This window comes from Rousettus aegyptiacus, unplaced genomic scaffold (genome assembly GCF_014176215.1).
Source record: "Rousettus aegyptiacus isolate mRouAeg1 unplaced genomic scaffold, mRouAeg1.p scaffold_m13_p_2, whole genome shotgun sequence".
In the NCBI taxonomy this organism is placed as follows: domain Eukaryota; kingdom Metazoa; phylum Chordata; class Mammalia; order Chiroptera; family Pteropodidae; genus Rousettus; species Rousettus aegyptiacus.
In genome coordinates, this window is record NW_023416295.1 from 20,810,286 (window position 1) to 20,825,765 (window position 15,480).

A 15,480-nucleotide genomic window follows, 5' to 3' on the forward strand; every position below is an offset into this window, starting at 1 on the left:
TAGAAAAAAAAAAAAGTTTCTCTCTTTGGACAGTGTCAGGAGGTGAGAGGGAGGTAGAGGGAACATTTCATCTCATTTCATATAAAACTATCTATGTTTATTTCAAAGCAAGTCCTTTTCCATTCTCGTGACTCAGCCCCCCCAAGAAGTCTCGTAGTTTGAGGGCACCTTCTTCTTCTGGCTCTGAGTTGGGTGTGCAGGTGGGCTCGTAACAAGCCTCCTGGGTGATGGGGATGGCGGTGATGAGACTGGCTTCTCGACCAAGACGTTTCTTCTCTTCCTCCTGTTGCAAGTTCTTTAAAATATGTTCTGCCCTTTGATGGGAGCGGGACACAGCCCGGGCTGAAAAGGATTTCTATAGAGACATAAAGGCAAGTTTATTTAATAGCAACTCTTTTGCAAGACATAAATTGTGTTCCAATGAATTTCACAAATATGGGAGTTTGTCCTCAAAAAATAATAGGGCACCTGCAATCTAGTCTCATGGAAATTTATTTGTTTGTTTCTTCTATCAAGATTTCAGATTATGTACAACTGAGTGATTCTTTTTTCATTTAATCAGAATAATCTTTCAAGAATATCTGTAATTTCTGGCAAGAACCCCATTTCACCAAAGGGTGATGTCAATGATCTCTTCTTTAGACATTAAAATCAAATAAAAAATTTAATACTCCACCCATTTCCTAAATTTTTTGAACTGGCTTTATATGAAGAACATTTATTTCATAAGATTAATAAAAGAGAAAGTTCGGACTTTCTCTTAGTTAGATCTATCTCTCATAAAAACCAAGTAGTTATGTAATTTGTTTCATTTTTGTATCTCAAGTAACTACCACACTGTAAACACTTAATATTTGTAGATAAATACAATGACACACTGTAAATACTTAACATTTGTAGAAACAAAGTTACTGAATGGAAATTATGAGAGAGAATAGTATTACTAAGGGTGAATATAAAATTTGACTGTTTACCAGCAGTAAAGACATAACAAGGAAGAATAAAGGAGAGATGATTCATCATGCAAAATGGCTATTCTATTTCTGCTTTAACCATGATGATTATGCTGAGACAAGTTCCAATAGCTTTGGGGACGAAGTCAGTGGTCTCAGAGCAGGGAAATGACCACTGTAGTTCTTTGTTACCAATTTGAAGCAATGTCTATGCACAATAGTAATTCCATATCTCTTTAATAGATAGTAGTAATATACAGGGTTTTGTAGACAGACAAGGGGTGTTGGTCACTCTTCTAAAGGGCTGCATTTATGGAATCCCCCTTTATGAATAAGACTAAAGGTTTTTAGTCTTTTAACACAAGACTAAAATTTTCCTATGATGAATGGCACAACATCAATTAAGGGCATTTGATGGGCCAAATGGCAATTCATTTTCAAAGTCAGGGATTAAGACAGTTGATTATAATAAGGTAAGTTAACAGTTATGGAATGAGAGAAAAAGAACTGGGTATAGCATTAGAGGACTTGGTTTGAAATTCATTGTGAACTTGGGAGAGAGAGTGTACTTGGCTCAAATGAATCCATCGCCTGTATGGGAGAAAAATCAAAGATCATTACACCAATGGTTCAAATGCTGGAATTACTGCACATATGGGAGAAGAACCAGGTATGCCTTTCTCTTTGAAACAAAACCATCAGATACAAAGTTATTGTATGCAGTAGAATTCAAGTAAAAAATTTTGATGGGTAAAGAGTTCAAGCAAACAGTTCTCCAAAGAAAACTACGCACTCTAGAAAACATGTTCAAATAACATATTCAATTAACTTTTAAAGAAGTATGAATAAAAACATCAATAACTTTGTTTTTTTTGCCATTCGAAGTGGTATTAAAAAATAACACTAGTTAATGTGAATAAGGAAGACACTTTCCTATTTTATTTTTATAAGGGTAAAATGGTACAACATTCCTGGGGCTATTTTATGAAATAGAGCAAAAATCTTTAATAGTTATGTACCAATTGCCCTAAATCTCATGTAAATTTAATTGAGGAAATAGTCATAGATTTCCAAAATTTTCTACATTACTCTTATAATATAGAAAAAATGCTACTTGACAGGTGAAAAAAAGGCTTTTTAGGATTCATTTTTTTCAAAAGGCACCTACATATTCTTGGTTCTTGCCTGTAAATAGAATGTGTTCTAAACTTAATTGTTTATACATTATATTACATATAGCAGTGCTACATTAGGGTAGCTATGACCTGAGGTCTCAGAGTGATGTTTGTGATGATGATACTGATGATCGACAGGATGAAGAACAGACCAAGGTCCAAACAAGGAAACAAGAACTGCCAGTTCTTCTTATTTGTCCAGGGTCAATATCAATAACTTTTAAATAGCTTATGTACTATAGGTTAAATGAATAAGTTTATTTTATAATAAATAGAAGCAACAGTGTTACCTTTGTCCAAGAAATCAATGCCTAATACTTTTAATAGCTTCGTAAGGTGGCTATTCCATTAATTATAAAACAAAACTGTGCTGGTTTGGAGGTCTGCAAATGATCACTACCAGATGTTAGTTCTTTCTATTTTATTCACAAGAACAAAAACTTTTTGTGGGTGATTTTCTGTGTTGTTTTTGCATTCTTATGACAAAAATAAACAAATCATATTACATATTTATTGTTCTTCATTCTTATATGTACACTATGGAGCATCAAGTTGTGGGAAAGAAAATGCCTGTTACTCACAGACTGGTCTTCATTAATGGGGTCCTGGACACTCCCGCTGCACTGAGGGACCCACGGGGGGTCAAACATTGGGACGGATGGCATTCCAAGCACTGGTGAGGGCAGGGTGAAGTTTATACTAGGAGGCGGGATCTGTTAGTTGATATCAGAAGAATGAGGTGAGTCAGATGGAGAATAAGCTTGAATGAGTCTTAATGATGACATCATTTTATGGCACACAGGATGTTACAGAACTTAGGATGAACCTCTCTGGGCTTCAGTTTATTTATTAATAAAATGAAGAATTTCAACTAAATGATCTCTATTTGTGTTAATCATCACATCCTCCAAAAAAAAAAAAAAAAACCACATCTATCTGTTATATATATACATATATATATGTGTGTGTGTATATATATATATATATATATATATATATATATATGGCAAAATGTTTGGATGTTTAGATCCCAAACATTTATGTACTTACTTCTGGGGATGGGAGTAACATTTAGAGGCTTACAGAGAATTGATTTTCTCACTCTATATTCTTCTATATTTTAATTTTTTAATAACAAGAATTCATTCATATATAAGTTAGTTTTACTTATACACAGAGAAAGAGAGAGAGAGAGAGAGAGAAAGAAAAGAAGCATCTCTTGGGCCATACACCGTGGATTTGTGGTAAAAGCATTTCAACAAGCCTTGGTTTGGGTTTGCTACTCTCATCCCCATGTGGGAAGTACCCCTCACCTTAAAAATCTGCTGTGCTCCCTCCTCCATCCGCGGCCAGACCTGATAGCGAAATCGCCAGAGCGTGTGGAACTTGAGAACAGCGTTCAGCCTCTGCACGGTCTCTGGATGGTGAAACTCGGACATCAGCATGTCGGACACGGCCTCAGGGACTTTCACCGCACACAGCAGGAACATGGCAGCTAGAGATAGTCAACAGTTCATCAGCTACACAGCTTTTAATTTTGCTTGATTTCTGAGGATGGAGAGAAGGAGAATTTGCTCCTATTCCTTGAAAATGGCTCATGAGCTAATAGAGCCAGACCACTAGCCTCGGCAAAAGCAAATCTTGTCTCAGCACTGGAAGCCAAACATCAGCTTTCGTAAAATCCACATTCTTCCAATATCTGGTAAAAAGGCAGGGACAGCATGATATTTCAGTAGAATAGCTCATTGTATGCAAAGCTTCCTTTGGCTTATAGTGAAAAGTAAATGCCAGAGGAAGCAAATAAAAAAAAAAGGAAATTACATAATGAAATTTCTTTTTAGGAAATGTGTAGAGTCATCTCATAGTAACCCTAGGACAATACATAAAAATATCAATGAAAAACTGCTTGGGTTGCATTAATGATAATAAAAACAATATCTACATTGTAGACTCTATTAGAAACTTTTAACTGTCCTAAAGATAGAAGAGATTGAGAAGCTAAAAAAGATTTCATAAATCATAGTACCATTTTTTTAAAATTTCCAGAAAATATAAATATCACTATAGAAAAGTTGGGTGCCATAAATTATAAAGCTAGTGAATAATGAGATATATATAAATTCTCTATAGCATAGATGGAGGAGCCTGTGGCAATTATAAAAACATAATTTAAAATCTCTCTCGTACTTTTCCCCAGAGCCTCAAAACGTCATTTAAGTTATCTTAACTTTTGTGCCATGAGCCTTCAGAATTTATTTGAACATTTCTTTTTCTGGACTGGGTCCAGAAACCAGCCTGAGTCAGACTGCATCAGTCTTAAAAATAAGACTGAGTCCAACTTAATCTGGACTGGGTCTAGTGTGAGGCCTCGACAGTTACTGGTGACAAGGACAATACCTGCTGATACACCCCACTCACTCCAGAGCCTACTGATGGCACCCTGGGAAGATCAGCAGAAGCTGGCAAAGGATATGAATTTTTTCAAAAGTCAGCTTTCCCAGATCTCTATCTGTGGTGCCTGGTTGAGACAGGAAGGTAAAAATTCACGCTGTCCCTTCCTTTATAAATTCAGATTGGCAGGAAGGAAAAAAAAATTGGTTACTGATTCTTTTTCTCCCAGGAATAGCTACCGCCTTCCTGTTTGTTTTGATTTTGTGTCCTGAGAAATTTGACTTGGCAATCATCAGATTGCCCCCCCCACCCCAAAATATGGTCAGATAGAAATGTAGAAGGATTTACTAAAATGTTTCAAAGAAATACAGCTCTAAATCTGAGATGTAGAAATCTTTTTATTTCCAGCTTAGTTCAAGATCTTCTTCCTTGGGTCTATTAATAAACATGCGTTGTGCCACACTGAAAATTTTACTATGAGGAAAAATATAATTCTAGAAATTGTGCAATGTATTTATAAATTTGCCAATCCATACAATGCTGGCATAACAATGGTTCACAATGTTTACTTCTTAGTTTTCACTAGGAATAAAGGCTTTGAAATGGTTAAGAATTCTAATCAATATATATATAATTAAAACTACTTAGATATAGTAAGGGTGAAAAGAAACAACTGTGAAAGGAAAGTAAAATGACTAGTTATTCCAGAATGAAAAATAGAGAGAGAAAGAGAAAAAAAAAACCATAGGACAAAACCTGAATGGATATTTTAAAAGCGGTAGAGGTGTGTAGAAAAGGAACCTTGGAAAAAGAATTTTATGTGTGGTCAAAATGACTGAATTTGCAGTGGGCATATTCAACATTTTAAAGAATGAGTTTGATATCTGATCTCGGAAGCTAAGCAGGATCTAAGCAGGATCGGCCTGGTTAGTAAGATGGGAGACCACCTAGGAAGACCAGGTGCTGTAGGTGTAAAAAATAAAAAATAAAAAAATAAGGGATTGTAAACTGGCAAGGTCCTTGCAATCTGTGAGGTCAACCAAGGGTTGCCTCGTCTAATAAAAAAAAATAAAAAATAAAAATAAAAATAAAGAATGAGTTTGAATATCAAAAGCATACTAGTGCAAAATTAGAATTTGTTTTTACTTTGTGAAAGGACAAAGTTTTTTGGGACAATTGGTCTGTTGTTGATAAAGAATTGCGAAGGTTTTTTTTTTTTTTTTTAACTTTTGGGTAATCAATCTACCTGGAAAGCAAAGATTTTGTGTCTTACCACACTAGTATGCTGTGCTTCTTGTCTTCATCAGGTCTTTGATTACTTAAGAAAGCCCAGTCTTATCACCATTAAAAGAACTAAGTTTTGTTCATAGCTATATAACCTTTTGTATTTGCCTTTAAAATATTCTATTGTCATTTTAGTTAAACAGATAATTAAGCATATTTCATAATGGTTCTAGATCCTATTTAGTCAAATGTTCATTTTTTCTTTGACATTTTGACAACTTCTCAAAATCAAATTCTAAATGGAGTCTTTTTGACCTCAAAGTAACTTTAGATTTCCCCGAGAGCTCCTAAAAAATCTCGAAGAATTTGTCTCCCACCTTGTAAGAGATGTTAAACTAATCAAGTTTATTTGGTATGCTAAATTATGTAGGAAGTATTGTCAATAAGAAGTGATGATAAACTTTCTTAAGTTACATGTATAGGAATATGTTACTAATATAAGTATTCTAGAAACTCTTTCAAGTTTCTAGAAATTTGCCAATGCTCTTACTGTCCAATTATTATCCTAAATTATTATATGCCACAGAAGTAAATACATTTCCTTATCAAATGAACTCTCATCAGATCTTTAATCATGACTATTTTCTCAAGTCTTTTTGTCATTTACAGACAGTTATTGCTTTTTTCTTATGCTTTTGCAAAGATGCTTCATCTTCAGAGAGATTCATGAAAAAGACTAAGACAAGTACTCTAGAATATAGGCTTCCAATAACTTTAAGATCACAACACTTAACTGAATAAGAAGTTCCAGAACTAATGGAATAACTAGATTTGAGAAGAACAAGAATTAACGACATGGGATTAAATGAACTTATGAATGATTATATATTTTTTTACAACTTTTCTTTGAAATATTTCTGGTTCCTTAATGTTTTATTCTTCCAGATTTTCACTTTTCTCTTGAACACTTTTCTCTTCTAAGAACAGTATAATTCTTAAAATCATATCTCTGTAAGCAGAATTGAAACATTCACTTTTTCTCCCTATCTAATCCCTCCAGAATTCAGAAAGTTATTGAATATTCTTATTTTTATGGCAAAATAATTATTAGCAAAAGTTCAATAAGTGTCTGTTCTCCTTATAACGGGACAATGGGAACACTAGTTATATTACCAAGGCTTTGACCAGAGTGTCATATTTGAAAGTATGCTTGAAATCAGACATGACCAGACAGTTTTAAAGGACTAAGGTTAACATTATGGAAGCAATAAAAGCTTCTTGGAAAAACTGGCCCAGTACCTTGCTTATGGGGTTCCCTGCAGCTTACCAGGTGAGTAAGGAAAGTCACTTCCTGGCAGGCCCAGGATACTCAAGATATTTGGGGATTCTAAAAAGACAGGAATTTACTCAAATATATAGGTATTCCAGGCAAGTCTGATGGTGTTTTTGGCTTGGCTTCTTAGACTAGAGAGGCTTTTAAAAATCCAGTCTAAGATTCTTTATGAAAAGTTCCAGCAAAGCAGATTTAAAGAGAATCTATGTGGTCAATCACTATTCTTGTTGCACTTATATAAATAATCTGGCTAACACTAATGACACTAGACTTATTTTGCAAACAAATTCATCTCTGTGATTATCTCTGATAGACATGTAGGTGGTTGCAGAGAAAAAAAAATTGTTTCAGGAGAAAAATTATAATACAACTTTGTGGATATTGCATTCAAGTCCTGGTCATTGTCGTTGAGGTTGTGTTATATACCTGCACACCAAACTGAATCCTGAATTCTCCTAGTTTCCTCAAGTATCTGGTTACAACTCTCCAAATTAACATTTCCAATTTTTTCCTTCACTATTCTGATGTGAAATCACTAACAACAAGGACTGGTGCCCTTGAATCTCTTTGAAAGGGATCATATCGGGTTCTCTTCACTACCCAGCTGGTAGCCAAACTTCAGGGACTTGAACCTTGGGTCCCCATTCTCCAATTAACAAGGGCTTCTCCAAACGCTTAGAGCTGCACACTGGCTGGAGATCTAAAATTAAAGCTGACTGGAAAGGGTCCTCCTCTGAAGCAGACAGCATCTCATAGCTCTTCTAAAATCACAGATTAAGATCTTCATCCTTCTGCATGAATATGCAATCTGTACCCCTTTTGCCTTTTTGCTAATTGTTTTTCTCTCTGTGAATGCAGAGAGGGCTCCTTAAGGCTGGCATCTGTTGCTAAGGCCACAGAGGCACAACAAAAGGGACTAAATTTTCTCACTAAGGTGGTTTTAGGTGATAATTGCTTAAGATTACTAATGACTGAACAAGAAGGAGTCTATGCAATAGCAAATACCCTATGCTACAGCTGGATCAACACCTTTGGTACTGTAGCAAATACAAGAAATTAACAAACAAGCCACTTGGCTAAAACACAGTGTTTTCCCTTCAAGTATATTCTTTGATTTATTTGCTAGTAATTGGTTTGTTTCGTGCGGGGGTCCTGGCTAAAAGCATACTTCGGTCTTTTAGTATTATCTTCCTAAGGTATCATTGTAGTCTCCCTGGTGTGTTATGATCTCTTAAAGATCTTCATTGCATGCTCACAGTCATTGGCTGCTCATCAGATGATCTCATTGTGCTTAGAGAAACAGAAACCAGATGAGATGAACAGTAAAAATAATACTTCTGTGGAGCTGACAACATAACCTATGAGTTTCACAATGAGGTTAATACCAAAAGGGGGGATGTTAAGTCAGTTAAACAAGGAGGTCATTAGACTGATGTGGCTCTACGCAAGCCAAGAAAAACGTAAGCATGGAAATGCCTCAGGATTATAAAATCAACACTCTGAGAAAAAAAATCACAATCAGTGAACCAGGCTTCACACTACAGCTAATCAATCACTGTCTTTCTTTGCTTCTGTCTTTTCTCTATAAAAGTCTTTCCCTGAGCTCCTCCTTTTGGTGGAGTGCTCCTCATAATTTCTGGGGTGGTGCTGCCCAATTTGAATTGATTTTTGCTTAAATAAACTCTTAGAAATAAGAAAAAAATAGGTCTCTTAGGTATAAATTAAAAAATGCAAAGTGCAAATGATATGTCCTATTCGTGTGAAAAAGGAAACATAATATATACACATGTACTTACATACACATGTATGCCTAGATCACCCTAGAAAGATCCTGAGAAACTAAAAAATTGTATCCTCTGAGAGAAAGTACTGAAATTCATGGGAAAGAGGATGTTATTTTTTAACTTCATATACTTTTGTATTATTGGAATTTTTATTATATTCATTTTACAATTAAAATAATCAATGAATATGTACAAAAAGTGGAAAAATGGTGAAGCACTCACATTTTGCACCTACCATTTATTTACTAGCTATGTGGCTTTGGATATGTCACTTAAATTTTGACAAATTTGTTTTGATATTATGTGTGTGTGTGTGTCTGTGTGTGTGTCTGTGTGTGTGCGCGCGCACGTGTGCATGTGTGTATTTTTTTTTAAACACCTATAGCACCTGGTATTCCAAGGTGGTCTCCTATCCAAGTACTAACCAGTCCTGATCCTGCTTAGCTTCTGTTTTGATGTTATAATTTGGGTATAGAACAGTACTTGTATAAGATTTAATTAAGTAATGGTGGTGGTTCATGATTAATCTGGGAAATCACAACACACAGAAAAAATTTTATCTTTCGTGAAATACAATGAAAATGTAGGTTCCAGGGAAAATTATTCTCTATAATTCGGTAACATGTTGGGAGAGACCCGCTGCTCTCATGCAAATGACACAGCGAAAACGAGTGCACACAGAACCTAGCCCCACCTCCCCATAGTATGCAGCTCTGTTTAGAGTTCCAGCAATGTCTGACCTAAGAGTGGAAATGGAATGAATGCATCTCTCTCTTTTTTAAACACTGGGAAGGGGGAGCAGCAGGACCAGGGGCCCAGGAAGTCTTTCTTTACCTGCCGCTCCTGCCATGTGCTCGTCCATGCTGAGCAGGAGCTCCCAGGCAGCTGGCTGGATGTCTCCATACATTTCCTCTGTCAGAATTGGTGCTGCCTTGATTAGCAGAGATAAGGGAGCGGGGGACAGGCTCATCACCTGGGAAAGATGGAAATCGTGGCTTAAGAGCCTTAAAGACACTGAGTGCTGTACTCCTCTTGAAACTTAAGAGCTATTTCTCCTCCCTCTGCTTTCCTTAATATACTTTCTAAAATGGAATCTATTTATTGGCATGGTATATAGGCTTTATACCTTAATAGCTTATGAATAACTAGAAAATAATTACACTAATTACACTAATAATTACGCTAATCATGCTTTCACCATAAAAACTACTTTGCAAACACTTAAGGAGTAAACTATAGAATAAGTTCTCTGAGAAAAGAAAGACCTCAGTCAATACATCTTTTTGCTAAAAGTCCCAATGAACTTTCAAAGCATCCTATTTTCCTGTCTATCAGGATTTGATTTCTACTGAAAACTATGAGCAGCCTCTAATTTATAAAGGAGTTCCATTTATAAAGTTAGTTTTCTAAACCAATGTGAAGTCGGATAGCATTTTCTCTTTGAAACAATATTATATATTGTGGTTAATATCCCAGATTAGACCACAAAATCCTACTTAATCCATAATTTCAGATAATTTAGACAATCAATATAGGTTCTGGGTAAGACTAGGTCTTTAACGGTCATTTTAAATACTTCCTAAAAAAGTATAAAAAGTGTGCTGGTTTTTTTTTTCCCCCCTGGGAAAATGTGTTATGATTAAGAGTTTAGGTTGTAATAACAATATAACAACGTGTCAAGCACTGGATAAGTAGGTAAATGTACTATTTTATTTAATTCATACAATAATCCTTTGAGATAGTTCTAGGGTTATAATCCCTATCCTATAAGTAAGGCAAGAAAGACTGAAAGAAAGGAGGTGATTTGCTCAAGATCCTGGTGCCAGGGCAGCAAATGTGGGATTTGAATTCAGACTGTTTCCCTCCAAGACCATGGGCACCACCACAGCACAGGGAAGCAGGGAGGAGAGTGGGGCAAGGCAGAGGTCCAGCCGAGCTCCCAAAATCTTGTGTTGATCGAAGTTGGTTGTCTAGCAAGAAGGGATTTTTTTTTTTCCTTGTACACTTGGTGGCACTCTTGCTCACCAATTCAAGAGGCCAATATGCCAATACTGTGCCAATGGGCAATGTATGTCCCAAACATCAGCAAACAGGATTTCTGGAGTCCCCTCTCGGCTACTGCTCTGTGAATGTTCCTGATTCCAGTGTCGATACCTGCAGTCTGATGTATTTCAGCATTCCAGAGTCCTTTTTCCCTTCCAGGTTGGCATCCGAAACTCTCTTTTTCAGAGAAGGTGTCCTCAGGCATGACTTATCTGAGCACTGAAAAGAACGCGAGACACATGACAAAAGAGTGTTGTGTTCTCTCCAAAACCAACAGTGCTGTTGCCCCCTCAAATATCCAAAGAACTATCTTTGTCTAATGGGAGGGATGATTTAAGGCTTTTCATGGCCCTACACTTTCTGAAAGTTAAAAGCAGTAAATTTTATAATAAAAAGGGAGCTTAGAGATCTTTAGCAATAAAATCTACTTTCACCACTGAGGAAATTGGGATCCAGAGAGGTAGAGTAACTTGACCATGTTGCAAAGCTAGTTATTAGCAGAATAAGAAAAGGACAAGGACCTCCTGACTTCCATTTCAGAGCTCTTATATTCCACTAAGATGGTAAAAGCACAAATCTTTAAAAATATTGTCAGTTAAAATTTACTCTATCCAATGGTCCCTTTACAGGGTTGGATGTTACAAGTTGACCATTTGGTAATGGAAGAATGAAAATATTTCAAAGAGGATTACTAGAAAGTAAAGAGAAAAGATGCATGTAGGAAGTATGAATTCATAGCATCTATCTTTTGGGCCTGTGACACACAGGTAAACTGGCTTAAGAAAGCACACTCATCTATGTAAGAGGTGGCAGTTCTTCTAAACTTAGCTCCTCGAGCAGGGTCCAGAATAGGCCTGACTCATCTGTATAAGCACAAAGGAGAGAATATCTTCCCCCTGACTCCCTACATATCAAGGAATGGAATAGACAGAGTATCTGGGAAAATGATCCGTCCTAATGATGACAGGCCCTTGTTTATTTTTTCTGAGTCCTGATTTCTCCTATTTTTGCTCTTGAGGCTGTGCAAAAAGAGAATCCATCCCTTTGCACAGAATAAATGCTCATTTGTTTTTCCAGAGCCATATCAATGAAACACTTTCTCCCCCAATGCCAAGGGAAAAAACCGAACTCCTTAAGAATTTTGAACAGAGCTTCACAGTATTGTAGATTGAGAGAGATTTTGAACGAAAAAGCAAATCTAAAAGTACATGCATGTTCCAAGAGAGTCTTTCAAAACTCTGACAAAAAGACCCAGGACAATGGATCTATTATGTGACTGGTATGGAATGAACTTTTTAAATGAATCTACTTGGAAACAAATGAATCAGAGTTCTTTCTATGTTTTCTAAAGATAAAAACATGGAGGCATATACTTGGGAACACATATTATTTGGGAACAGAAGTCCTGTTTTGTTTTGTTTTGTTTATTCTGTGAATGAAAAGCAATATACTGCACAAATATGCCTATTTTTTATGATTGGAAAGTTTTAAAATTATATCTGACAATCAATATAAGTATAGGGGTGTAGCTGATTTCCTTTGAAAAAATTCAAGTTACTTTAAAAGTGGCATCTCTCTTTTATTCTATTTATAAAACAATATATGCAAATTGAAGAATATCTAGAAAACACAGAAAAACCATGAGGAAGAAAACAAAAATGTCTATAATTCCAAATTCAGTGATGGCCATTGTTTGTTCTTTTCCCCTTTAACGCTACCGTGCATCTTAGCACAGCTGTGAGGACGTTATGTATGTCGCACACCATTTTAGACAATTTGTTTCACTACGACCTTATAATGAATATTTTTGCAGATCAATACAATTATTTTAAAACATGATTTTTGAATTTTGTAAATATTTCATTCACCCTTTTCTGCTTTAGCTGGACATTTTGTCTTTTTCTGGATTACTTTTGAAGATACTACAATAATAGAAATTTTAACCAAATAGATACAGGAAAATACTCAGCTTAGAAGAAAAAGGATGAACACTTATGTTTTCTTCTGACAGTCTGGGAAATGTAGGGTTTTATTTAATCCTGCCTGCTGAAAACAGAAGGTATAAGTCAAGCTCCTCATATACCAAATATTTAATAACTTGTCAAGCTTCCTTAGGAAGCCTGGTGTATCCTAGTTGACTGGTAATAATTAGGATGCTATTTTTGGTGGGAAAAGAAGGCAGTTTGAAGGGCTTTCGCACTAAGGTGAAATGACCTGCTCAGGCTTGAAAGAGATGTCAGAGACAGGTACATGTGTGACGGATATTTGGGCATCCTATGTGAAGGTCCTAAAGTCCCTCTTCAGGTGTAGCTCCTAACTTAGACTAATAAGGTTATCATCGTTGCTTTTTGCTTTGGTTACTCGGCGTAAAACTTAGCTAGAAGAGAGTAAGGAACTGGATGGAATAGGAGGCTAGTTCTGACGGTATCTATTGGTTATATTAAAAGTTCTTAGAAGAAATTTCACTGAACTGCAAAATGTACGTGGTGGTTGGAATTACACACCAAGCAGGGACCTGTAAAGAAACCAAAGACCAAAGTCCAAAATTTATTAATAATAGAAGATGCCATTCATTATTGAGTTGGTCTACCAGAGGGAGCTATAGTCAAATGGGAGGCAGCTACACAGCTCCAAGAGCTGTCAGGGACATGGAAATGCTTGCTATGGGACAGTGTAAAAACCGAACTGTTGTCATTTTCTTCTCGATATATGTCATAGACCCATCCCTCATATTAGACTGTCTTCTTACTTCATCCTGACCACTACTGATTAAATTTGCAATGCAAAACCAGTCCTTTGGCTGGTCAGAGGCTTATCACTTGGGATATTTGAATCAAAATGAGGCGTTAGGCTCACCAATTCCTGTCCTAGGAATTAAGGGATATTGAATCTAATTCATTTGGTGATGGTTGCTGGGGCTGAGAAATGATAATGAAACTGGGATTTTTAGTCTAAGTACAGGAAGATGAAAGCAGGAGGAGCTGGTTAGGGGACTGAGATGAGCGAGTAGATGGAGATGCTGCAGAAAAAAGCAGAGATGAGAGGCTATGCTATGTTCATTCTGGGATGAAGAGCAGCTTTGGCTTTCATTCTTTTGAGGCTTGGCTGTATTTCCCATTCCGTCCCTGGCTTTAAGAGATTCTGCTATGTCCTTTGAGAAACTTTCTAATTACTTAAACACATTTTTTTTTGAGGTTCTATTGCTTGCAACATAAGATCACTGACTAGAGAGGCATAATACTTAATATTTTAAATAACAATTTTATTTATCCATTCAATAATTGAAGAATATTTATTGAGTTAACCAGATGTGGAAACTGGGCTATCTTCTGGGCATATGCTGAGAAGCAAGATACCCATGATGGAAAGTAAATCTTGCTAAGACAGATAGATGACAAACAAGGACACCAATGAAAAGACTGGATAAGTAGAAAAAAAAATATCTGCCATAAACAATGATATACTGTAGAAATAATGAGGTATTTAAAATTTGGGAAAATTAGAATCAGCCCACTAGGCTTTCTGGGAAAGGAATTTCCTCTAGTTTCTGGAAAGAAACATCATGCCAATAGAAGTGTGATATTTTTCCAGAGGTAACCTAGACCGCTTGTGTCTCACACACCTTTGACATTCAGATTCAGATGTTATGGTGGGCAGTCATTCTGACCGATGAAATCGAGACCTTGAACTTTGTCTTGGCCTCACAACAGTGTTTCCCATAGCTTTAGAAAAATATTGGTTCTGCAGGAAATCAACTGACCTGTTGCCATTTGCATTGGCTTTACAGAATTTAGATGCAGTGTCCTTTCTTTTTTGGGCACATATCATCTTTTACCCCTCTCTTTTTTAGGGCTAAAAGGAAAAAAATATGCTTTATCTATTCCTTTTTTCATCAGCAAGCACTAATTGTACATTTACTCTATGTAGGAAAGATCAAAGAATTATTTGATCTTTTTATATATATATATATAAACATATACATATTATATTTATATATATTTATTTTATATTTATATATATTTATTATATATAAAATGATCATTTACAAAAATCCATCAAGTTTGGAAGTACACTAAAATAGACAACAGAATATACAGTGAGTCTCTGAACGCTGGACTGCAGATGGGCAGACTGATTAGAGTTAGGTGGGTTACAATACATACCAGCAGCACAAACAGATTCAGCCATAATAACCAACTCAAAAGGAAACAGGAATGAAATACCAACTGCTCATAAGACTTGATTTTAATCAGAACCACTGCTTTTATTCCTGATTTAATGCCTACTCTGTTTTCATTTTGGCTCTGGAAATATAGTCATTGTTTATTTATGTGACAGATTCAGAACTGGCAAAGGGAAACATCATGGAGGGAAAAAAGAGCTCGAACAGGAGGCTGACATTTTGGAAATAAAATGTTTATCACAGAAGACTCAATACATCTTTTCAGCTCTCCGCCTGCATGACCAATTTAAATGTATTAAGGTTAGAGGACAGTTACTCTTGCTTTACTTTTCCTCTTCCCTTCAGAAATGTAAGCAATGTAGAAGGTTGCTAAGTCTTTTCTGTTGTGTCCTGG

At 36.0% G+C, this 15,480-nt stretch overlaps 1 protein-coding gene across 16 annotated transcripts in view; it reads right to left on the reverse strand.

The window, feature by feature from the left end:
* The window catches only part of UNC80 (unc-80 homolog, NALCN channel complex subunit), a 187,607-nt gene that overhangs the window by 63,615 nt on the left and 108,512 nt on the right, over nucleotides 1-15,480 (reverse strand). For all 16 annotated transcript variants that reach the window (XM_036236392.1, XM_036236400.1, XM_036236395.1 and 13 more), the window contains 5 exons: nucleotides 11,015-11,122; nucleotides 9,695-9,833; nucleotides 3,442-3,623; nucleotides 2,710-2,841; nucleotides 169-355 (listed from right to left, as the gene is read on the reverse strand). In XM_036236392.1, the coding sequence (XP_036092285.1) occupies nucleotides 169-355; nucleotides 2,710-2,841; nucleotides 3,442-3,623; nucleotides 9,695-9,833; nucleotides 11,015-11,122 (748 nt within the window). The remainder of the gene's footprint in view (nucleotides 1-168; nucleotides 356-2,709; nucleotides 2,842-3,441; nucleotides 3,624-9,694; nucleotides 9,834-11,014; nucleotides 11,123-15,480) is intronic.